The sequence below is a fragment of the Panthera leo genome, chromosome D1 (genome assembly GCF_018350215.1).
Source record: "Panthera leo isolate Ple1 chromosome D1, P.leo_Ple1_pat1.1, whole genome shotgun sequence".
Lineage (NCBI taxonomy): Eukaryota > Metazoa > Chordata > Mammalia > Carnivora > Felidae > Panthera > Panthera leo.
Genome location: NC_056688.1, coordinates 18,457,436 through 18,481,401, shown reverse-complemented (window position 1 = coordinate 18,481,401; position 23,966 = coordinate 18,457,436). Strand labels below are relative to the sequence as shown.

At 48.8% G+C, this 23,966-nt stretch overlaps 1 protein-coding gene across 2 annotated transcripts in view; it reads right to left on the bottom strand.

Annotated features, from left to right (window-relative positions):
- LOC122199493 (tubulin-specific chaperone cofactor E-like protein) overlaps positions 1 to 23,966 on the bottom strand; it is a 161,213-nt gene that overhangs the window by 26,151 nt on the left and 111,096 nt on the right. For both annotated transcript variants that reach the window (XM_042904604.1, XM_042904605.1), the window contains 5 exons: positions 22,783 to 23,353; positions 19,966 to 20,558; positions 18,078 to 18,651; positions 12,734 to 13,335; positions 5,440 to 6,001 (listed from right to left, as the gene is read on the bottom strand). In XM_042904604.1, the coding sequence (XP_042760538.1) occupies positions 5,440 to 6,001; positions 12,734 to 13,335; positions 18,078 to 18,651; positions 19,966 to 20,558; positions 22,783 to 23,353 (2,902 nt within the window). The remainder of the gene's footprint in view (positions 1 to 5,439; positions 6,002 to 12,733; positions 13,336 to 18,077; positions 18,652 to 19,965; positions 20,559 to 22,782; positions 23,354 to 23,966) is intronic.

The following is a 23,966-nucleotide window of genomic DNA, read 5'->3' as shown; positions in this document are numbered from 1 at the left end:
GTTGTTGAACTTTTTTTTCTTATTAAATTGTAAAAGCTTTTTAAAAATTAAAAATATGGGCATGCAAGCTGGTGCAGCCACTCTGGAAAACAGTATGAGGTTCCTCAAAAAACTAAAAATTGAACTACCCTATGACCCAGCAATTGCACTACTAGGCATTTCTTCACGGGATACAGGTGTGCTGTTTCGAAGGGACACGTGCACCCCCATGTTTATAGCAGCACTATCGACAATAGCCAAAGTATGGAAAGAGCCCAAATGTCCATCGATGGATGAATGGTTAAAGAAGATGTGGGATATATACACAATGAAGTATTACTCGGCAATCCAAAAGAATGAAATCTTGCCATTTGCAACTACGTGGATGGAACTGGAGGGTATTATGCGAAGTGAAATTAGTCAGAGAAAGACAAAAATCCTATGACTTCACTCATATGAGGACTTTACGAGACAAAACAGATGAACATAGGGAAAGGGAAACAAAAATAATATAAAAACAGGGAGGAGGACAAAACAGAAGAGGCTCATAAATATGGAGAACAAACTGAGGGTTACCAGAGGGGTTGTGGGAGGGGAGATGGGCTAAATGGGTTAAGGGCAGTAAGGAATCTACTCCTGAAATCACTGTTGCACTATATGCTAATTTGGATGTAAATTTAAAAAAAGAAAAAAATGAAATGAAAATGAAATAAATAACTAAAAACCAAGAGGGAGACAAGAGGTTGTAACATATCCTGAGGTCACTATGCCTACATACATAATGCCCTTAAAGTCTAAGGCAATGAACACAATCAAATATAAAATCTGAAAAAAAAATTAAAAATAGACTTTTGTCTGTCATGTGTTACAAAATGTTTACCGTTTGTCTTTTAAATTGCTTCTTCTTCTTCTTTTTCTTTTTTTCTTTTTGGACCTGTATTTGATTATGCTCTTTGCCATAGAGAAATTTAAAATTTTAAAGTTGTCAAATCTACGAGGTTTTTCTTACGGCTTTGAGTGTTTTGCTGAGGAAGGCCCTCTCTACTGCAAGATTAACAAAAACAAAAACGAAAACGCCTTTGTCTTCTCCGAGTACGTTTATAACTTACGTTTTTATGTTTGATCTTGGTTCTGTCTGGATCTTATTTTGGAGTGAGGAGTGAAAGGAGGCTTTCGCTATTTCCCCTCTTCTATTTTGTCCTTTGTCCTTTTCCTGTCTATTGAAGAATAAATACATTCCCCCTCCCCCCCCCCCCCCAGTAATTTGAAATGCCAGTTTTACTGAATGTTAATTTCTCTTTAGAGTTTGGGCCTATTTCCGGATTTTCTCATCTTCCCACTGGTTGATCTGGCTGTTCATGCGCCAGTGCTAACTTGGTTTTGTTACCGAAGCTCTACAATACATTTTAATATCCGAGAAGATCCACTACTGATTTAGCCTACTGTTGTTCCAAGGATGCTGATCCTATTTTCCCGACTAGACTCTGAACTATTTTGTCCTTCTGAGTCTTCCATGAGGTCCAAAACAGTGCTGAGATCAGGGTAGGTGGTTAATAAAACATTTGATTCTTGAAAGCAACCTTTAAAAGTTCCTCATGTGGATCGTCTCCACCCAAACGACGTACCGAGAGCTGTGGGGGATGATGTCTCTGCCCCTGGATTTCTACTGTGGTCGTGAATGTGACTCTTGTTGTGGGCAGGGCACTGATTTATTTAGCCTTTGTGTCCCAGGTGGGCAGGATATATGGATCCCCCGTAAAAGCAATGTAGTAGAATACAGTGGACAAGGGCGGGGGGATTGGACTGACTGGTTTGAGCCCCGGTTCTGGCACTAACTAGCAGGGTCACCTGGGCAGGTTACCTACGCTCTCTAAACCTCTGTTTCCTCCTCTGTAAAAATGCAGATAGCGTTCCCTCATCAACTAGTTGTTAAGATAAAACGAGGCGTAATTTACAAAGCTCCTAGTTCAGTGCCTGGTACATCGGTGACAGCTTCTGCTATTAATTGAATAGCAGTTGAATAAATTCAACAAGAATTTATTGGATCTGCAGAAAAATGTGGGAGAGAACCCTTCATTATCAGACTTTGGACCCAGGACTCTGAATAAAAGGGAAAATGAAAATGACACTCAGCTTGACTGAGCGTTCACCAGGTGTCAAGCAGGGGCACACGGATCACAAGACATCATCACACTCAATTCTCAGCGGCCCCCGCAGACCTGATCCTGTACAGAGGTCCTCCTGTACACCTGCTGCAGCACCAGGGGGGGCTCCAGTCCCTGGGGCCCCTGGCCTGCCCAGGGTTGGAGGGGCGGCACTGCCCAGAGGAAAGACCACTGCCTGCAGCCACTTTCCTTGGGAAAGTTCCTGCGTTTCTCTGAGCTTCACTTTCCTCCTCCAGAAAATGGGACTATTAATAGCACCTGCTTTACAGGGTTGCTGGGAGGAGAATATGAGTGAGGACTCATATGGCACCTAGAATAGTGCCTGGCACCCAGTCAGAGACAAGTCACTGTTATGCATATAATTTTCTTCTCCTCCTGCTTACTGTAGACTCACCAACTACACAGCTAATTTAAGCCTCCCATTAAGGGGCTGAAGGAATGATGGACTCAGCTGAGTGAATGTTAAGGAGGGGTTAGTAATTAAGACAACTGACCTCCCTCTCCCCCCTCTAAACCTATTTGTTCAACTTGCGTGAAGTTTTCCACTTCATTTACAGATGTGGTAATTGAGTAATAAATTAACCCATTGATAGGGATAGCCAAAATCATTGAAAAACAACAGCATTCTACCTTGTCACCAACAAGGGGTAAGTTTAACAGACAATTCCGGTTTAACCCTTTTTCTCCCGAAAACACGAGTTCTCATATCTCAACATGCGGGTGTTGAATTGGATTAATTCTTGGGGGTGGGGGACAGGGGACTGTGAACCCTGCCCTCACTGCTCAGAGGTTAACATCAAGTCAGATATGGTTACTAACAACCCTATTCACGACAGGCTTTCTGTGTTCACCAATCTCAGATTGAATGGCTGAGTTAAGACTCTGTCTCCTGCAGCTTTTCTCTGCTTCTGAAATTCAAAATGGAAAACTCAGCTGCCTCCAACTGTGCCCGCCCCCCCATCCCCACCCACATACCTCCTTTAAAGCATGATTTTTTTCTCTTATTTTAGCATTTCTTTTTCTTAGTCGCTACCACCATCCATCTTAACAGAAGCTGTCTTTCGGATCTTTGCCCCTGTCCTGAAGTGCCAAGGTAGGGGAAAGTCAAACCCTCTTAATGAGGGTTGGCCATAATGTATCCAGCCTAAGCCCTGCTGGCAGGCAACTGGTCTGGGCAGGGATGGGGCCCAAGGACAGGGGTGAAGCAGGACAGACTCTGCTCTGAGTGCCTTGGATAGAGCTCCCCATTATTATATATGAAGGAGGCAATCAAAGTCTATGCAGAACTTTGAGGAGGGGAGAGGAAAGGGTTGCTGGTGGAGAGGGAGAAGAACAAGAAGAAATGGTCTTTATATACTAAAGAGTCTACCTTTTCAAAACCATTTCCCCATCCTACATCCTGCACATTTTTAGCCCTATGGGTTCAAGCTTGATAGACATGGGGTCACAGGTGAGGGGCGGGGGGAGGGTACTTTCTTCCTCATGGATAAGGAAAGGGCTTACTAACTCAATTCCTTTTCCTTCCCATGGAGGAAATCGAGACCCGTAATTTAAGGTGAGAGTCCCTGACATTAGCCTCCTCCAAAAACAGTTCTTGCCTATGATTTCCCTGCATATTGCAGCCAGAAGCAATGCTTTGTGGCAAATACTATGCCCTGGACGCCCGTCCCAGCCATCCTAGTGAGTGGTACGGTCACCATGGCATGGCCACAGGAAAAGGGGAAACTCCCTATAGCAGGTCTCAAGAGGAAGCAGGCAGTCTCTTTCCCAAAGGAGTTTCCTGATCCTACACCATTTCTAGGCCCCTGAGGCCAAAGCCTGGTTTTCTGATTTAGATGAGGGCAAGCTCTCGAGCTCCCCCATGCTGACCCCAATGAATCCAGGGCAGCTCTGGGGACTTATCCAGACCCTGACTTTTTTATAGGCGCATTTATTTCACTGAAGTCACCAGAGGCCAATTAGCCTGGACAGTCACTCCTGCTGACATCCTCCCCACAATCTCTCTCTCAGGGACTGAGCCTGGATGAAATGGTACTGGCATCTTTTCCCTCCCTCTCCCTACTTCCTCCCTTCCTTCCCCCAAGTTCAACATCCAATCCTGGGGAATATAAACTAGCCGTGTGAGCATCACACTACAGCACTGCTTCTGGGTTTTCATCCAACTCTCCCCTTTTTCAGGATGGAAAGGGGGTTTATTCTCTGGGACCCCCACTGGATCACTTATTTAGAGAGCTGAGCGTTCAGTATCCATTTGTAGCCTTTTCATACGGTCAGGCCTAAAAGAAATTTGCTAGAGCTAATGGGATAGAGATGGGAAAATGAACCAAGGCAGACTAGCCAACCCCCTAGCGGTCTCTCCTCCCAATCTTTTCCTATTATGATGTGCTAAATGCGGGCAAATTATTCCGGTACATAGCACACCAGCCTCGTGGATATGAGTTGAGAGCAAGAGCTTTGGTGTTAGAAGGTCGAATCCTGACATTGCCGCGCAGACCATATGACCTTAGCAAGTTATCTAACTCCTCTGAGTCTCTGTTTCTCCCTGACTAATTGGGTTATTGAGGAGAATAAACGAGATAATGTTGATAAAGTGTTTAGCACTGGGCTTGGCTCAGAGCAAGCCATTAGTGTAACACCACCACCACTTGGCATGCATGAAGTGTGTTATGCTTACAATTACCTAATTTGATCCTCTGGATATTTCTGTAGCATAAAGGGTATAGGCAGCAGGCGTTATCACAGCATTATCAGGGGGACACTAAGAACCGGGGAGGAAAAGCAACTTGCTCCAAGGTCATACCAACCCTTGAGGAAAGAGCAAGGGGCTCTAATTCTTTTTCTCGCGCTTTTAACCTTCTGCTGTTTCATGAACGCAAAGACTGATAGGTGACATAGATGAGCCAAACTGAATGGCACAGAGAAAGCATGTAAATTACCAGCACAGGGAGGGGCCTCTGAGGTCCTAGGACAAACTTACCTACTAACTCTTCCCCATCGGTCCTTTCTTAAAATTTCACTGTGCCCTCGCTGAGCCCAAAGGCCATACGTGGTGCTCTGCGCTCTACGTACGTGATCTTAGTCCAACCTCAGAGCCACGCATGAAATAGGTGGTATTGTCCCCATTTTATGGATAAGGAAATGGAGGCTCTGGGAGGTTACATATCTCGTTTCAGATGTCAAACTGAGTTCCACGTGCCTCTCCTTAGACTGCTCAGTGGATTTCTACGGGGGCTGGGATCCCGGCCTGCCCACATGCCACCAAGACGCAAGGGGAGAGGGAGAGGGAAGGACTCACAGCAGGACGTGTAATTCCGCCAGCCGGTCACGGCGATCCCCTGCGTCTGGCAGGTGCTGGCGTAGTTCTGCAGCCAGCTGCAGGCCGTCTGTACCGCGCCGCCATCGATGCAGGAGTCAAACAGGCAGTTCTTATAGAAGAAGGTGGGGTTGACTTTGCTGTGACACTTGGTGAAGCCGGCGTTCTGGTTGGGGATCAGGCTGCAGAGCTGTTGCACCTTGGAGAACGCTTCCACTTTGGCACACGAAGGGCAGCGGTCCCCGCAGCCAACCTGGCAGAAAGTGTCCCGCTTCACCCAGCTCTGCCCAAACTCGTTGACACTGGAAGCAAGCAGACCCATGGGCATCTCCAGATCGTCATCGGGGTTGCTGTTATAGCGGCCGCACAGGCCGTACGTGGCGTTCTGCATGCTCCGGGGGACCGTGACGGACAGGAAGGTCTTCCAGTCATATACCACCTTCAGGCCAAACTCGGTTTCCACCACCACGTGGAAGCCAAAGGAAAAGATATTTATTTTCCCTTGTCCCAGCTTCAGGGGCAGATATAAGCGTTCATTGTTGACCTACAGGAGAGAGAGGGTGGCAGTGGAGAAATACAGTCGTCCCCGGGAACACCCACCTCTCCTAACGATCAGTCTTTACAGCGGCAGCCCCAGAGGGGGGTCTGAGCCGGGTGAATGCAATCTTGGCGTGCAGTGTCGTTTGTATCAGTCAACTATTATTATTAGGATTTGAACAGACTTAAATGACTATCCTTTGTACACTAATACACCTATTTATTTCGGTGCCTTCTGTTTACATAGCATTATTTCCCCCAGGAGTTCAAACTGTTTTCTCAAGGTAATGAGAGGGTAATAAGAATTCAATTAAAGTTTAGACGAAAACACCAAAATCTAGAACGCCAGTGTCTCTATTTCCAGCTCTGCTGTGAATTTGTTTTAGGTAAGCCCCAGTTTATTAATCCCTTTGAGATTTTTTTTTTTCCCCCTGAAGAATGACTTGACTTTGCTGGTCTCTCTACCTAGGATGCCATTCTTCACCCGTCAGCCTCCCTCTCTCCTCCCAGACCCTGCTCAGATGTCGCCTGTTCTATAAAGCAAGGCTGTCTGAGCCTGTGGCGAGAATTAATCACTCTCTCATCTGGGCAACCAGAAGGTTATTTATATTCGTATTCTTCTTCACCTTTGGCCAAGATCAAGCACATGTATGCTGCTGTTGGGGCAGCACACATCACAGTCGGCCTTATATTCTGGTTAGTTGTCTACGTTCCTGTCTCGCCTACAAGATCATGAGCAACTTGAGGGCAGGAACCACACTTTATTGATCTTTATATCCATCTTCCCCTCGTTACCTGCCGGGTGCCCCGCGCAATGCCTCATGCTGAGAGGGCCCTTGACACATGTTTCCTCCCTTATATTTTTAATTCGCGAAAGGAAATCCCTTAACATACACTGCACTGCCTTTGCACTGCCCCTTTCTGGATTCAGATGAGCTGAATCCTGTAGCCCTTGGCTGGCTGGGTCCGTGATGAAAAATAGAGATTACTGTGAGGGCCGAGAGGAGAGCTGGTCTTCTTCTTGAGAGACGCAGGTGGCCATTCCTCTGGGAGTGTTCTAAGATGGCTCTCTGACCAGATTCTGACCTTAATCTCTCCCCTATCTGACACTCCCCCATTCCCATTGCTACTGCTTTGGTTCAGACCCTCACCACCTTCACCTTGACTACTGAATACTCCCCTTACTGGTCCCCCTGCTCTGGCATTGCCCCTTTCCTCCATTCACTCATTACTGCCACACTCCACCATTTTTTAATGGCGTCAAAAGCCATTAATCCAACACTTCAAACCCTTTCCATGGCTTGAGTAAAATGTCGAATACACTCGACACGTCCACCTCAGACCACGTCCTTGCTGAGCTCTCTTCCCCTGGTGCTTACCTCACTTTCCTAAGAATCCCCATGTCAGACTCTGCCTCTAAGGAACCTGACCCAGTCCAGAAATGACATCCTTCCTCTTGTCCTCCCTCTCTGTGGGGCAGTGTTCACCCTTCACCTTGTAACCCAACTGTCTCCTCTTCTACGAATATTTGTCCAGGCAGAATTCATTCATTCATTTGTCACTGCTGTGTTTCAGGCACTGTGCTAGATGCTGGAATAAAGCCCAGGGCCCTTCCCCTGGTTGCTCACAGGCACGTGGCGGAGATAAGTACCTAAACAGATACTAATAACATCATCCAATAAAAGCAATGATAAAGATAAATAGATGCACAGGCACCAGACTCAGCCTGGGGACAGAATCGGGCATGCCTGCGGAAGACGATGATGTGCACACCTGGTCCTAAAGGAGGACAGTCAGGGAGGAATGAGATGAATACCAGGTGTGGTGGGAAATGAAGACAGGGAGGTGGGGGTGCTGGGCCTGGATCATGGAAGGCCTTGGGTGCAATGTCACACATGGCAGAGGCCATGAGATCACGCCTGACAAAGACCCATTCATTTTGCAGGAGAGAAGTCATTCTGTCTTCTCTTCCCATTCAGTGACCCTAATAAGAGACCTTCAGCAGAACGAGGAGGCCAGAAGTCAGAAGGCACAGTTCAACAGCAAATGGGAGATCTGGAAGCAGAGGTGGCTCTCTCCAGGAAACTGGAGAGGGAGGGAGGAGAGAGACTGAGTAGAAGCTGGGGGTGGTCAGGGTCAAGGTTTGCTCTAGAATGAACATGTTTATGGGTTGAAGAGAAGGACCTAGCGCAGGAGGGGGAGGTGATGACAGACAGGTAGACCCCTGAGAGGGCAAGACAGAGAGGGACAGGGGGAGGGGAGAGGATGCCCCCTTCTCTGAACCTGGAAGAGAGGGGGTGAATAGCACGGCACGACAGGTCATTTCAGAGGCCGAGTGCAGGAGGGAGTGGTGCCTGGGGAACACAACTGTCTGAACCAGGAGGCCCAGAGGTGGCGATGTGGGCTCGGTGTAAACACAGAACACAGGTGTGGAAGGTCACTGAGGGAAGTGGAAGCCGATGGGACTCCCACGTGCCTTGAAGACCCACACTGGTAAACAATGCTGTGCCCCCCACAAAGGCTCACCTTTGGGGTGAGCAAAACTTGCTTTCCGTCCTGAGTTTCCTTGCGTTCTGTATTCTTGGCCACAGGGTGCCAAGCAGGAGGTGATACTTTGGGGGAGGCAATGTAATCGGATTCAAACCATAGGGCTTGCAAATTCCGTCACTGCCCAGGAGCACCCAGAGAAAGGAACCCCCTTCAACTCAGCCGGGCAGGCACGGATTCTGTCTGCCTCCGAAGCCCCATGAATGCCACCCCCATTGCCAACTTCACTGTCCCCTCTCTCTCTCTGGGTGACTAATGGAGGGAGAGAGGAAGCAGACGGAGAGGAGAGAGACACAGGAAGGGAGAGGTTGGGATGGAAGCAGAGCCTGATGGGTGGGCAGGGAGCCGCAGAGGAAAAAGAGAACAGGGCTTGGGGGTGAGGTCAGGACATGTGTTTCAAACAGTCAAGCATCAGGAATAAGACCACATACCAGATCTTTGGCAGAGAACTTTCTTTTACACAACTGGCCCCAATTTGTTTCTATGGCCTCTTCGGCTGTCCTGAGGTCCCCTCCTACTGCGCACTTTGCTACCCCTCGGATCTTCACTGATGTTTTCCTTTCCTAGAATACTTCTATCTCATTCTCAGCCTGGTTAACATACTCCTTCAAGGCTCAGCTCTGGGTTACCTCTTCCAGAAAGCCTTCCCTGAAGCCTCCCAGGCTGGCGTAGGCAACCCGTGTGCTCACGACTCTCCACACAACACATTTTTGGAGCACTTCACCTTACGTCGACATAACCTGCTAGTGCATCTTTCTTTGCTACTAGACTCTGAGTTCTCTTGGGACAGAACTCAGAATTTGATTCATTCTCTACCCCTAGAGTTTGGCACAGAATAGGCATTGATAAAATCCACCAAACTAAACTGAGCCAGGGGGATGCTCAAAACCTCACCCTTCACTGGTGGCCACAGGATTGCCAGTAAGAGATAAAGACACTGGCTGTGAGGGTCCTTGTCCTGGACCATGAAGAACCTGGCTGTGCTGAAGCCTGGGGGCACACGGCAGGGGAGAGGCCGTCTCTGTTGAGCTCTAGCTGTGGATGGCTGAGACGTGGGCTGCTGTATTGCCCCCAGGAGTGGCTCACCTTCTGTTGCCCACCCCCATAACCCCAGCTGGGATACAGATAGCATATTTATTTCTAGCGTCTCTTATCTTAGTGGATTTCCCTGCATCCTTTGATACCGTTTTTTGCAAGGAAATGTCAGAGTCATAGAGGGACCCTGTGTCCCAAGGAATCACTTCCATGTCACCTCCATCTCTGAGAGCACCAGCAGTGACCCGGGGCTCTATGCTGTGTTTTGCCCAACACTTCACTGCACACTGTCATTGTGATGGCCATTATTCTTTTCTCAGGGAGAGATGGTAACTAATAATAACATCATGGGAAAAACAAATGCAAATCATTGAACAAGCAGATCCCGTAATGCATATTAATAATTCAAAGTAAATACTAAATCTATCCCTCAGGCCCCCAAAGAAAAGAACCTTCAAGCATCCTGAACTTGATCTTCATGTCAGAGATGTGAAAGCTACATACTCTGAGTTCATAGCTTGGACATTCGGGGTATCTGGGTGACTTAGAAAGACGGGCCCTGCTGGGCTCCTCCTACCCTGCCCCTCCACCCCTTTAATCGATTCCTCCTTGATGCCCATTACTAATTACCCCTGGTTGCGGGCTCAATTGTGTCCCCCCTCCCCCCCACCTCCCCCTTCAAAAGATAGGCTGAAGTCTTAATCCCCGGTACCTGTGAATGTGACCTTATTTGGAAATAGGGTCTTTGCAGATGTAATCATGTCAAGATGCGGTCGTACTAGATCAGGGTGGGATCTAAACCCAATGAGTGGTGTCCTCAAAGGGGGAGAGAGACTTGGCACAAAGAAACAAGGTGCAGAGAGAGAAGGCCACGTGAAGACAAGGCAGAGAGGGTAGTTATGGTGCCACAGGCCAAGGATCGCCTATAACTGCCAGTAGCTAGGAGCTGATTTTGGATTCTTAGCCTCCAAAACTGTGAGAAGATAACTTTCTGTTGCTTAGAGCCACCTAGTCTGTGATACTTTGTGATGGCAGCCCCAGGAAATGAATATTCCCTTCCCTCTCTATCTCTTTATGGGGGAAGAAACAAGCTGTGTGGTTCCCATGGCTCTTGCCTTTAGCCATGACCATATCCCATGAGACCAGGGCAGGACATGGGCCTGGAAGGTGAGCTGCCCCATTAGGGCCTTGGTTCTAGAGCAGGAAGCAAGGGAGAGAGACTCCCAGTGAGAGCAAGGAATCAGCTACCATGAACAAGAGAAGGGGCGGCACACACACAAAAAAAGAGTAAGTGTTCATGAGGCTCCAATGGTGTACGTGTGAAAATAACTGGGTCAGAAAACAGCATGCAAGTCTCAGGAGTCCATATACCTAAATGCTGAAGAGCATGTGACACAAGGCAGAAAAATGCAATTTCATAATACACTGGTTGGGACAACCTACGAGCAAGTTCTATTTTAAAAGAAGAAAATAACCCTACGAGGTAGAACGGTAGAAGAATGTCGAACATCAAGGAGATAAGGAACCGCCTGAAAATGTTCAAATCTAAGGGGAGAAGTTGATCAGATGAGGAGAAAAGGACAACTAGGATGCAAACCGCATGGACAGAATGACTGATAGGCTTGTTTTGACACATATGATGACGACACGGGGGAGAGGGCTATTACTGCACCGGATGGCTTCATCTACCCGGACCTCCGCTGGAAACCTCACGTGGCTAAAGGCGAGGCATCTGATGTATTCCTACCTCACCTCCGTGGCCATTTAATCTCACAGATTGATGAAGAAGTGACCGGCAGCAAAATAAAAGTCCTAGGATCCTTAGAAGAGAAGGGTGACGCCATCTCGTTCATCCACTTGACGAACATGTGGAGCCGTGACTGGGTTCTGTGTGCTCATTTAACATAAAGATGGATTCGGTAGGGCTCCTGCCCCCCGAGAAGGGCCCACGACTAGTACTGAGCAAGTTAGACATGAACATCCCCCCAAATCACAATATGATTCATGCCATCATGGATACAGGAGCCGACTGTTCTGGGAAGCACAGAGGAAAGCAATTGGGGGGTTGGGTATAATATCCAAGGAAGGGAAGAAACATGGGCGCAGTGAGACCCCTGCCTTAGATGCTAAGAAGGCACATTTTCAGATAAATGTGAAAGGGCAGGCAATTAGGAAGCTCAGAAGCCTCTCTTCGTCAGAGAAGGAGGTTAGGGCGATTCTAAGGAAGGAACGAGATCTGGAACGTTGCTCAGGGAACTCTCCAGTAACAGCTCAGAATTTTAGAAGACAATGTATACAAGATGGAAAGGAGTCCCCTTAGAGATAAATGATGCCACAGATCAGCGAGGATGATGGTAAAAGGTGCACACCCCATACCAGCTCCTCCGAAATGCTGAAGTGACGCTGCCGGTGGCTTGTTAGTGCTCCCAGTTGTGCCCAGAGCAGGAGCTGGGAGGAGGAGTGGCTGGGTGTGTCGCCAGGTGGTGTCCTCAGGCTGGGTGATGAGCACTCGGAGCTCCTCAACCCCCACCTGCCCCGTCCTCATCAAGGGAGTGGAGGGCAGAGAGAGGGAACGGACACCCAAGTGAACAGGGAGATTGTAGGAGAGCCCCTGATGGGCTCCGACCGTGTGCAAGACTCCTGAATCCCCGGATCCTAGGGGGGCTGGGGGGGGGGGCAGGCAACGGGGAGACTAGAAGAGGTGGAAGGAGGCCAGAGCAGGGAAATATCATCCTGATCTCAACAAAGGGGAGGAGGTGGATTGGGCAGGCTTAGCGCTTACAGACGCCTAACCCGTGCTAGGCATGTGTCCTCCTTTGCAGATGGAGTGACTGCCCAAGGACACACAGCCCTAGCCAAGCTGGGATTCGAATCGAGGTCTGTGCTGTCTCCAGTACACTGTGCTACATTATGAAGGATACCATTTCTGTTCCTAACTTGGTGCCCGTGACTTGGGCAGAATATTTTTCGCTCTGAGGCTCAGTGCCCTCATCTGCAAGATAAAACGACAGAAAATCTCCAGGGCCCCTCTCTGCTCGGACATCCTATGCTTCTCGGATTCTAGGCCAGCCTGATTTCAGCCGCGCGGCCTGGCCCACGGACCCAGGACCCCCATTCTCACATCCCCTTTCCTGGTGTCCGGCCTGTGACTACTCACCAGCACAGTGTGCTTGTAGGCCCTGTGAATCACAATGCTGTAGCCAAACACAGTCACGTCCACCTGCTTGACCCACAGGGCCAGCGACGGGTCCCGGTCCTCGTTCTTGGCTGTGACGACGAACGTGGGGAAGGCGTCTGAGCTCGGCCTGTTTCCCGTGGTGCACAGGATGAGTGGGCAGCTGGTCTGGAAGTCAAAGGGGTAGCCGTCGAAGGTCAAGTAGTGGCCGTAGCCCGAGACGATGCAGGAGGCGTCGGTGCGGGGCTGGCAGTAGTACAGGCCGCCCTCCTCCATGCAGAACTCATCATCCCTGCATGGGACGCTCTCACAGTGGACGCTGTTGTCCGAGCCGTTGCAATAGCAGAAGATCTGGCAGTCCAGGTCCACCCAGAAGGTCTCGTTGGTGGCAAGCTGGTGCCCCTCAAAGTTGCAGCCGCACTCGCTCCGGGTGACGCACTGGCTGCCTCGCAGGGCGTAGCCCTCGTCACACTGACACGCCTCAGAGCAGGTGTCCACACAGATGGGGCCCAGCGCCAGGGTCTCACACGTCTCTGTACATGTCACGCACTCCTCGAAATGGCTGTTCTCCGGGCATTCCAGAGCTGAGGGTGGCCAAGGAGGAGACAGGAAAGGGACAGAGGTCAGGGAGAGTGTGTGCGCGCTCACTGGATGCATGTGAGTGTGTGCACGCTGCACGTGCACTCTTACTTGCACCGCACAGTGAGCTCGATGAGTGCCGTGTGCTCTGGACTACTGTCATCCTCATCTGGGGTGACCAAAGGCTCAGTGAACGCCTCGTGCTCCTGTGCTCCCGGTGCGCTCAGCGCTCCACGTAGAAGATTCTGAGACGTTGAGCCTCAGCGAGCAGTCACTACATGCCAGGCACCGTTGTCGACTGTCTGGTGTGACTTTGCTCGACAACCTGGGAGGGTAAGCAAAGCCTCATCATCCCTATCTTACAGACAACAAACTCAAGTTCAGTGACTTAACTTAATCCAGCCCGTAAGTACCAGAGAGATTCGAATCCAGATCTCCCAATGCCAAGTCCCCTGACTCAAGGACTCTGGAGACTCAGAGACGGCGTCCTGGAAAGAATCAGCACTTTGGGGACCATAGAGACCTGTGGATACCATCTCTGAGGACAATACTTACCTAGTACAGTCATTCTGAGGATTAATGACCTAATATATGAAGTCTATAGTACAGTCTCATTAAATAGTATGCCCTTCCCCTCTTCACCCTTCCTTCTATTAGGATACACTTTATGTAGGCATTTTTACTCTACAGATTGACTCTGTCTTTGTCGTTTCTCTGCTCCTCATGCCCTCTGGCCTCTTCTACCTCCTCTGCCCTTGGTCACCCCGTCTTTTGCTCACATTCTCTCCCCTGCCTGGATGGACCTCACAAAGCCAAATCCTACCCATCTGTCAAGATTCGTTTCAAACCGCACCTCTGTCCGGAAGCCTTCCCTGATAGATCAAGTCTCTGAGTCACAAAGTACAGCACACGAAATGCTAACTGCACGTGCTGCTTACCATCATGGAGTTCTGGGCAACCTTTCCATGTCTTTTTATTATTTTAGTCTGTCAGAATTCGACCTGGCCCGGGCATGGATGAATCCAGAGCCAGAAGAAATCTACCTACACGTCTGTGTAGTCTAAAGGTCTGTGGAGGTCCCCATCACCACCTGGAAGAATAGGATCTTGCCTTTTTAAAACGTTCTTTAGCTTTTATGCATGCTATCCCTCCTTAATTGTGTTTTACAATCCAAGGACAGAGGGGACACGACAGAGAAATAAATTGCACGGCAATGAAATCTCTGCCGACAAGTACCAACTCCACAGTTCTGCACTATGTACTGAAAGCCAATCCTTTTCCTCTGGGCTAAAGGACCATCTCCACTCCCGTTGACTACAATACCATACGGTTTTGGAGTTGAAGGCTAGTTCAGCACCGATTAAATATGTCTATATGGAGGGATTTTCACATTTGTCTCTAAATTATGAATGTTATAACATTGACTGCAGGTTTATGGTGATAGCAAATAACATGACTTATTTAAATGGCTCTCACTTTATGACTTATTGTGTTGTCTGAATTTGTCTGAAAGTCTGGAACATACAGACGTGAAGTAATAAAACTTCCCCTGGCCCCTGAAATGCCTCTGTGAAATTATTTAATTGGGCAGCCTGGCTCCGCCGACAAGAAGGCTGGTTAAAAATATCTGAACACAGAAGCAGTGGTTGTCTCTTCCTAGGTCCAAAGAAGATCGTGTTCCTGATTTGCAGCTGTTGCCTGGTCCGATCCCCAGGATTAATGACCCTACGAGATCCTGACCAGATTAACCCCTTAGTACCCAAGTCTTCGTTAATCAAACGTGCATACTCCCATCCTTCTTGCCAGACCCACGTACACAAGGTCTGGCTGAGGCACGCTGGGGGATGTCTCAAGCATGAGCCCTGACCCTCCACCCGAGGAAAGCATGTTCTCCTGGGCTGCTTCTGTCCACATGTCTCTCTCTAAAAAAGGCATTTAAAAGAACTTCCTCCAGCTCGGCAGAAAGTAAGAACGTGACAGAGGCGTGCCAAAAGGACATAGGAGGCAACTCGAAGGGCTCCCAAACCTGGAATAATTTTCACACCAAGATCATTAACGAGTGTAATAGGAAATATAAATAATTGAAAAAATAGGAATCTATGTGTCCATACTGATAAGATAGATAATTGACATTTAGGCTGCTATGTGTCCATCCATAGCTGAATGGATAAAGAAGTGGTGTGTATATATCTATATCAGTATCTACATCTATAGCTATATCTACATCTCTTTCGATATATATCTGTATATATATAAGCATAGATAGGTAGATAGATAGATAGATAGATAGATAGATAGATACACACAATGGAATATTATTCAACCATAAAAAATAATGAAATCTTGCCATTTGCAATGACATGGATAGGTCTACAGGGTGTAATACTGAGTGAAATAAGTCAGTCAGAGAAAAGCAAATACCATATGATCTCACTCATTTGTAGAGTTTAAGAAACAAAACAAATACGGGCACCTGGGTAGTTCAGTTGGCTAAGTGTCTGACTCTTGATTTTGGCTCAGGTCATGATCTTACAGTTCATGAGTTCGAGCCCTGCATCAAGCTCCAGGCTAACAGTGTGGAGCCTTCTTGGGATTCTCTCTTTCTCCCTCTGTCTGCCTTTCCCCCATTTGCTCTCTCTCTCTCTCTCTCTCTCTCTCAAAATAAATAAATAAAAACTTAAAAAAAGAAACAAAACAAATGAACAAAGAAAAAAAGACAAACCAAAAAGAAACAGACTATTGAATATAGAGAACAACTTGGTGGTTGCCAAAGGATGGGTGGAGGGAGGGGTGAAATAGATCAAGGGAATTAGAAGTATTCTTATAGTGATGAGCACTGAGAATTGCATAGAGTTGTTGAATCGTACTGTACACCTGAAACTAGTATAAGAGTGAATGTTAGTTATACTTTGATTAAAAAAAAAGGTGACTGAGATAAGTGAATGGATGGATGGATGGATGGATGGATATAAATAGATGGCAGGCAGACACACAGAAGAGACGGAAGACTGTTACTTATAGTGGACTGACATCTATTGTTTGGTAAAAGTGGACAGAGTGCTGGAGCTGGAAACCATCAGCTTGTAATCGTCATGCTAAAGATTGATACAAGCAAAGGTCATCAATGGGCACTAAATGGAGGAAGGGGATTTTGATATCAGCCTACAGTTAGCATTTTGCCCCATTTGCTTTATCAATCTCTCACGCTCATTCTCTCTCTCTCTCTCTCTCTCACTCTCTCTCTCTCTGCAGGATGTTTGCACTGTCTTATTAAAGTATCTTCCCACGGGTTGCTCATTAGTTGCAAGAGAAAAAAACACTGTGCCTGCAGAGTGGAGACATTTGACACCTGACCAGGGGACCAATGTGCCCATCGCCACTGAGAGGAGGCTGGATGGACACGGCCCCTACATGTGATGTGATACCGTGAGAAAAACACACATCACCTCTGCCAGAGTGTGAGAGGGGACGCACAGCAGAACCTAATCATGAGGAAACATCAGACCCAAACGGAGAGCCATTCTATTTTCAAAGGTGGGAGGTTGTCGTCTTTAAAAATGACAATAAAAGAGAAAAAGTCAAGGAACTGTTCCAGATTGAGGGTAACCAAAGAGACGTGACAGCTCTAAACACAACACGTATCCTAGCCTAGATCCATATTGGGGGGAGGGGGATGCCATAAAGGACATTATGAGTCAATTGACAAAATTGAAATATAGATATTAAATGATTATATCAGTGTTGAATGTCCTAAGGGCAGTGAGTATACTGTGGTTCTGTAAATGACAGTCATTATTCTAAGGAAACACACACTGAAGTATTTAGGGGGGCCAAGGGGTATGATGTATGTAACTTACTTGCAAATGCAGACAGAGCGTGTGAGAGAGAATGATAAGGCAATGGGGCAAAATGTTAACTGTAGGTTAATCTGGGTAATGGGCACACAGATATTCTTGTAACTTTTCTGAAACTGTGAAATTATTTCAAAACAAAAAGTTTTGAGAAATAAACAAACTTAGAAAGAGATATAGTGGAAATGGGAGAAACAGATGTAGACGATGGAATCTTAATGGTGGCATCGGTTTGGGTTTAGGGCTGATCTTTTTGGTGGGAAAGGCATGGGTGCTGAAGTCCAGGTGGGGTTAGTTGTTGGTCCAGGCTTGGGTCCTGCCCTCTCAGCCACTCCTTCTCCTGCCTTTCTACATCACTATTCCCACCGGCCTCCCCCATCGCCTAAGGGGCTATACGTCAGGTCTTCTCAGCAATTATTCTAATTACTGCTAATACTGGCACTGCCCTGCTGAGAGGGGTCAGATACTCTGGGCACAAAGTGAAAAAACCAACATGGGACTCTTCATGGCCATTGTCAGGCTTGCCCCAGGGAGCGGTGCTAATCTCTGCTCCGCGAAAGGCACCCTGACCGATCACTTTCTGTTGAAAGAACGGAGCCCTCCTTTGCCAAGAAAGAAGACACCGATGGAGCCATCACAAAGACTCCCAGTCTTCGATATGACGTGTATCCTCCACTAGATAAAACCAGGAGTCAACGGGATGGCTAATCCTTCTAGAGTGAAGAGATATTGTGCGATTAGAAACAGAAATAAAGGTGAGGAACAGTTTGGTTGGGGGTGATGGGCCTTCCAAAGGACACATCAGATGAGGAGGCTACACACCAGAGTCAGACTGCCCCGGAGCTCAATTCCCCCACCTCCCCGGGGGCCTCCCGCATCAGGTGGCCCCGACTTACGGCAGAAGTCATAGGTCCGCCAGGGGCCCACTTCCACGTCGGCGTTCTTGCACGCGCTTGCGTACCGGGCCACGGAGTCACAGAGCTCCGACTCATTGCCTCCGCTCTGGCACAGACGGAAGAGGCAGGTGCGGTAGTAGGCGGTGACGTTGACCACTCCATGGCACTCGAGGAAGGAGCTGTTGGAGGGGTCATTGATGATGCCACACCTGGAGCGGCTCCGATAAAATTTGAGCAGCTCTGAATCATTGTTGCAGGCCTTCAGCAGGTCCCCACACTCCCCGTTGCAGATCTCCTCGAAGGTCGTCCAGCTTTCCAGGAACACCGCCAGGTTGTCCGTGCACTTGCCGTTGGGGAGACAGAACTCATCGCTGGCGTTTGCGTTGAAGAAGCCACACAACCCGCCGGTGCAATTGAAGTAGGTGGTGGAGAGCCGGATGTACAGCAGTCCGATGTCTGTGTATTGGACCGTCACAACACCCCTCGACTCTACTGTCGTGCTGTTTTTGTTGCGATAAATTTCCAGCTTCCCCGAAGGATGGAAAAATGGTAATTCTACCTCCTGGCCATTCAGCTGAAAAAAAAATCAAATCACTCTCATCACTTCCAGATGCGCTCAGAGTACCCACTGTTTCCTAGGCTATGAAATAGAGACACGGTTCTGCCCGGCGACTCACCCTTTGAGAAAATGTCAAGAAGCTGACAGTCTATGGGCACCACACAGACAGACGCAAACTGTTTTCTCATGGGCACCTCTGTTTCTTTCTTTCTACTCCTCCGATTCAACACATTTGTTGTTTCTCTGCGTATACATGCGACCCTAGGCTAGCCCCAAACAACAGTGAAATGTGAGGAGACGTGGTCTTGATATACATGTGGCTTTCTCCTTCTGCGCGATGGCTCCTTTTCACTGGTGGCGCCCCTTCTTCCCCACCGTTCTGGCCCCTTCCTTTCCTTCAGATTTGTTCCTGTGCCCTAGCCCCTCGGAGGCATATAGTTATCTAGCTGTCCATCCACCTTATCTACCTTTTACTATTCTTTTAATAAATTAATCTCTGCCAGTGTGTCAATGGGAATGAAAACAGCTTTTTCAGTCTGCGGAGGTGTGTTTCCTCTTCTTGCACAGCACAGCACCACGCTGACTTCTGTCTTCCAAATTAGACTTCATGTTGGGCTAGGAGCAGGGAGGCCTGCCCTCCCGTCATGCCAGCTCTGCCACCACTCAGCTGTGAGCTCCCCATCCCTCGCTTAGCCCCTGGGGTCTTCATGTGCAAACAAACAGTTGTACTAGATGATTCCTAACGGTCTTTCTTCAGCTAATGATGTGGATGCCTAACGACGAATATTTTAGACCGGGTCAGAGGGGCAGGAGGTGCGATGGCAGGTACCCTTTGCCTGACCTCAATGGGTTCCCATCTACAGGGAGGAGAGTCGGTATAGTACAAGGTAAAAAGCACAGACTTTGAAGCCAGCCTGCCTGGGCTCACATATCACTCTATGGCTGTGTGTCCCTGAGGAAGTTACTTAACCTCTCTGCGCCTCGTTTTTCTCATATGTAAAAGGTAAATGAGGATGAAAACATATCCCCCATAGGTTAGGTGTGACAACTGCTTAGACTAGCGCTTGGCACACGGTAAGCGTCCGGTAAGCATCGGCTGTTACGGAGACCTAGTCCTGCTTTAGCTGTATCTAATTTGAGAGACTCCAGCCTCACTCCATTTCACCCCCGGGGAGGCTGATTCGGTGCCGAACGTTAGGCAGCGCTCCCACTTCGGAGCCGTTGCCTTCCTGGAATCCACTCATGGTCAGAGCCAGAAAGGCATACCCGAAGAGTTCCTTCGCTTGGTGAGACGCATCAGAAAAGCCCCAAGGGCAGCCGGAGTCTTACCTTGACTTCCGAAGCCCCAACTCCTCCGATCTTGACCTCCTGGTCAGCCACCAGGATGCGAACGCCTCGCAGCCAAGCAGGCCCCGCATCGGGCTTCTTCTTGTTGATGTCAATTTCCAGATACTCGGGCCGCTCGGGGCAGGTCTTGAGGAGGGTGTAGGAGAATTCGGTGGGGAAGGCGTAGGCCGCGCCGTCGAAGGTGTGCAGCACCTGGCTCTGGCCGAGCAGGCACACGGTCTCGCGCTTGGGGAAGCAGCCCTGGTAGCCGTCCTCCACGGCGCACACCTCCTCACTGCGGCACGTCTTGTTGAAGCAGTAGACGTCCCCGCCCTCCTCGCACAGGCACTGCACCGTGCAGTTGGCCGTGGCCCAGAAGAACTCCCCCATGGTGTAGTAGTGACCGTCGAAGTCGCAGCCGCACTTGTGCAGCGGGACGCACTGGCTGGTGCTGAGGACAAAGCCTTCGTTGCACTCGCAGCCCTCGGTGCAGGGCGTGGCGCAGTTCTGGGAGGCCGTCAGGTCAGAGCAGGTGTCCGGGCAGCTGCTGGTGCACACGGAGTAGTGGCTGAAGCTCGGGCACCGCACCGTGGACACTGACGTAGGGGAGAGGAGAGAGCGTGACAACAGATGAAGGCCCCGGGGTGGTGACCGCGGGGAGCCACCACACACGGGAGCCCCACGGGGAAGGGCGCTCATCGGGCGAGAGACTTTGCGACTGCACCCGCAGAAATCAGCTCGCTGCTTTGTGACAGCCACGGGGCAACGTGATCAGATCGTGAACTTTCGACTTTTCGAATCGCGATCATCTTGACTGAATTACACTTCAAGTGGCGATCCTAACTGGACTACACTGATTACTCAACATCGATTTATTTTTTTTTTATTTATTTTTTAAATTTTTTTAATTTTTATTTTTTCAACGTTTTTTATTTATTTTTGGGACAGAGAGAGACAGAGCATGAACGGGGGAGGGTCAGAGAGAGAGGGAGACACAGAATCGGAAACAGGCTCCAGGCTCCGAGCCATCAGCCCAGAGCCTGACGCGGGGCTCGAACTCACGGACCGCGAGATCGTGACCTGGCTGAAGTCGGACGCTTAACCGACTGCGCCACCCAGGCGCCCCTCAACATCGATTTATTACTGGAGGATCTACAACCACTCAGATGCTCTAAGATCTTTGGCTGATGGACACAGAAGTCAATCTGACCTTAAACAGCATAGCCTATTCTTAAGAGGAAATAAATCCAACTTGCAGGAGAAAAGAAAAGATGAAAAGGTGGGAGGGGCCATTTGAAAACATGACATTTCTTACAGGGAGGCACTCAAAATACCTAAGTGAAGGCTATAAAAGACGATGAGCGAAGACTATGAAAATGAGTACTCTAGGATCTTAAAAATAAGAAAGAACCTTGGTTATGGGAAAGAATTTGTGTGTCTGCACTGCCAGGAGACTGGGTTGGAGCTAGAGGTCTCCTCAAGGCCCTTCTTGCCTCAGAAGCCTCTGGTTCTCATTTTAAGAACGTGGGAGTCTACATAAATGCTTGAGTCGGGTCGAATCCAAGAGGCAGGGGCTCAAGGGACTGCTAAACTAGCTGTCTGAATTAACTGAAATTCATAGCGTTAACATGAGAGAGAGGGGGTGGGCAATGTGGAAGATGGGACCACTAGGGGAAAAAGTAGCCATTACAGGCAATTTGCTTAGGTAATTTGGATGTTCTTAGATTATACAAGGATCAAAAAAAAAATCCATAATCAATCTCAACTTGAGTATGCTCCTGGCATACTTAGAGGCTGGTCAGTCACACAACAAGCAATAAGAAAACACTGTCTCTTCGTAGTTGGATCAATTCTCTGAGAATTGAACCTGATACACGATTTTGTGAATCCAACATGTACTGAGGGGGAAGAAAAATCTCCCTTTGGTCTCGGAACTGAAAGAAACTTTGAAACCTTCTCATCTGCATGGGAATCTAAAATGCACGGACATAATGTTCTATATACCCATGTGGAAAAACCAAGGGCCAGGAGAGAAACAGAATTCCAAGAAGCTGAGTTGTTTTTACTTGTTTGCTTGCTTGCTTGTTTTAAAAGTTTATATAATTACGAAAAGAGAGGTTTAAGTGGGATAGAAGGAGAAAAACGAGACGACTAAGTCGTACAAAATGCTTCATGCAAAAATGTAACTCAAAAGAAGCTGAATTTCCCCACGCTGTTAGGGCTTTCTCCTAACCACCTAGCGCTTCTGAAAAAGGGCCTTCTTTCCTGATGTTCTGTGCTCCCTGGCTGCAGCCCTTTTCCCACTGGCACCAGTGGGTCAGCAAAAACATGGCAGAGCAAGAGACACAGAACCTAGAGGGACGGAAGGCGGAGAAGAGTCAAAGAACAGATGCTGTTGGTTCCACTTGGGAGGTGAATTTCCCCCAAAGCTGGTTATGATTACTCAGACCAGTGTCTGTGTTTGCTCAATGGCCACAAACACAGCCACCTTCGCTCTGAACACCCACCTCCCTTCTTAACTCAGGGATAGCCATCCCTGGGACAGGGCCTTCCTCCCGTCAAGCATTTCCTGCCACTCACTCCCTGTTTCTGGACCATTTGTGCTCAAATGGTTTTCTTGTTTTCTGGCTATGGTATTGGGTGGGCAGGAAAAGTAAAGACCCTTTTTGCTGTTCATTCTTCATAACGTGTGGCTATGTTAACCTCACCCTCACTCTTGGGCAACTTGTCTTAACAAGGAGAGTTTTGAGGAGCCCGGAAACCCTCTCCCCGGCCCCCTGCGCGAGCACGCCCTTCCATTTCGATGGGATGCCAGCTTACCACACCCAGTCTGGACCCGCCAGTCTCCGATTGGAATGCCGAGGGCCTGGCACACGAGCGCGTAGGCCTGGATGGCTTGACAGAGGAGTGTCCCATTGTCCCTCACGCTGCACAGGTCATACACACAGCTGTGCACAAAGGCTGTGGGGTCCACGACGGTGCCACACTCCCACAGGGGGCCGTCCGTCTTGTTGAGGAAGCCGCAGTAGTCCGAACCAAAGAAGAGGGCTTCCGTGGCTGTGTCACACAGAGTGCAGTTGTCCACGCAGCCCGAGTCGCACTTCCAGTCGGCATGGTAGACCCGCCAGCTCTCTCCGAGATCCAGGACAGACATGGCCGGCCTGCCGTCAGGGCGGAGGAAGTCGTCCAGTGGGTTTTTATTGTAGTTCCCACAGAGCCCACACGTGGAGTTTATGTAGGAGCCTGGGATGGAAATGGAGGCGTAGTGCTGGCCATCAAACGTCACTAAGAGCCCAAAATCCGTTTCCACGGCAGTTGACATGCCACTCTGGTAGATTTTCACCGCCCCCAAGTCTAAGGTGACTGGCAAGGAAGTCACTAGGTCATTAACCTGCCAACAACAGTAACAATAAAAGGCAGGTGAGCAGGTGCCAGGGCAATGGGTCCCGCGGAGGTCGGGAAAAGGAGGCCAAAGCACTCTCCAGAGAGAATGGTCCCCCCCCCCCCCCGATGGCCTAGGCTCCGGTAAGCTTGACTTCTGTTAAGACAGAGGCCTGGGGGAAGCCACAAAAGCCGGGTGGCGTGGGCCAGCCAAGCACTGTGCATTTGAGACATGACAGGCATTACCACTACTGCCCTAGACTCCTCTGGGGACCAGGTTGTTGTCAACCCTTCCTGGCTGGCTCTAGGGCTGGCTTCAAGTCTCTTGGTGAAAGACTAGTGATGCTGTTTTCCTTTTCATTCGTCTAAATTCATTCTTTAAGTCTCCACTGAAGTCACATCTTTTCCATGACCTCGTCACTGCCTATAGCACTCCCTGATCCCTCCTCCCAGCTGAAATGTGTGCCATGCTGCCCTGGTATTATTCTCTGAGTGCATCACCCTGTCACGTCCTGATACCAGGACTATGTCATGTAATCATTCAGCAACACGAACAAACGTGAACGCCTACTGTGTACCAAGCACTGTGTTAGGGGCTAAGGAATAAAGAATAAAGAAAATAA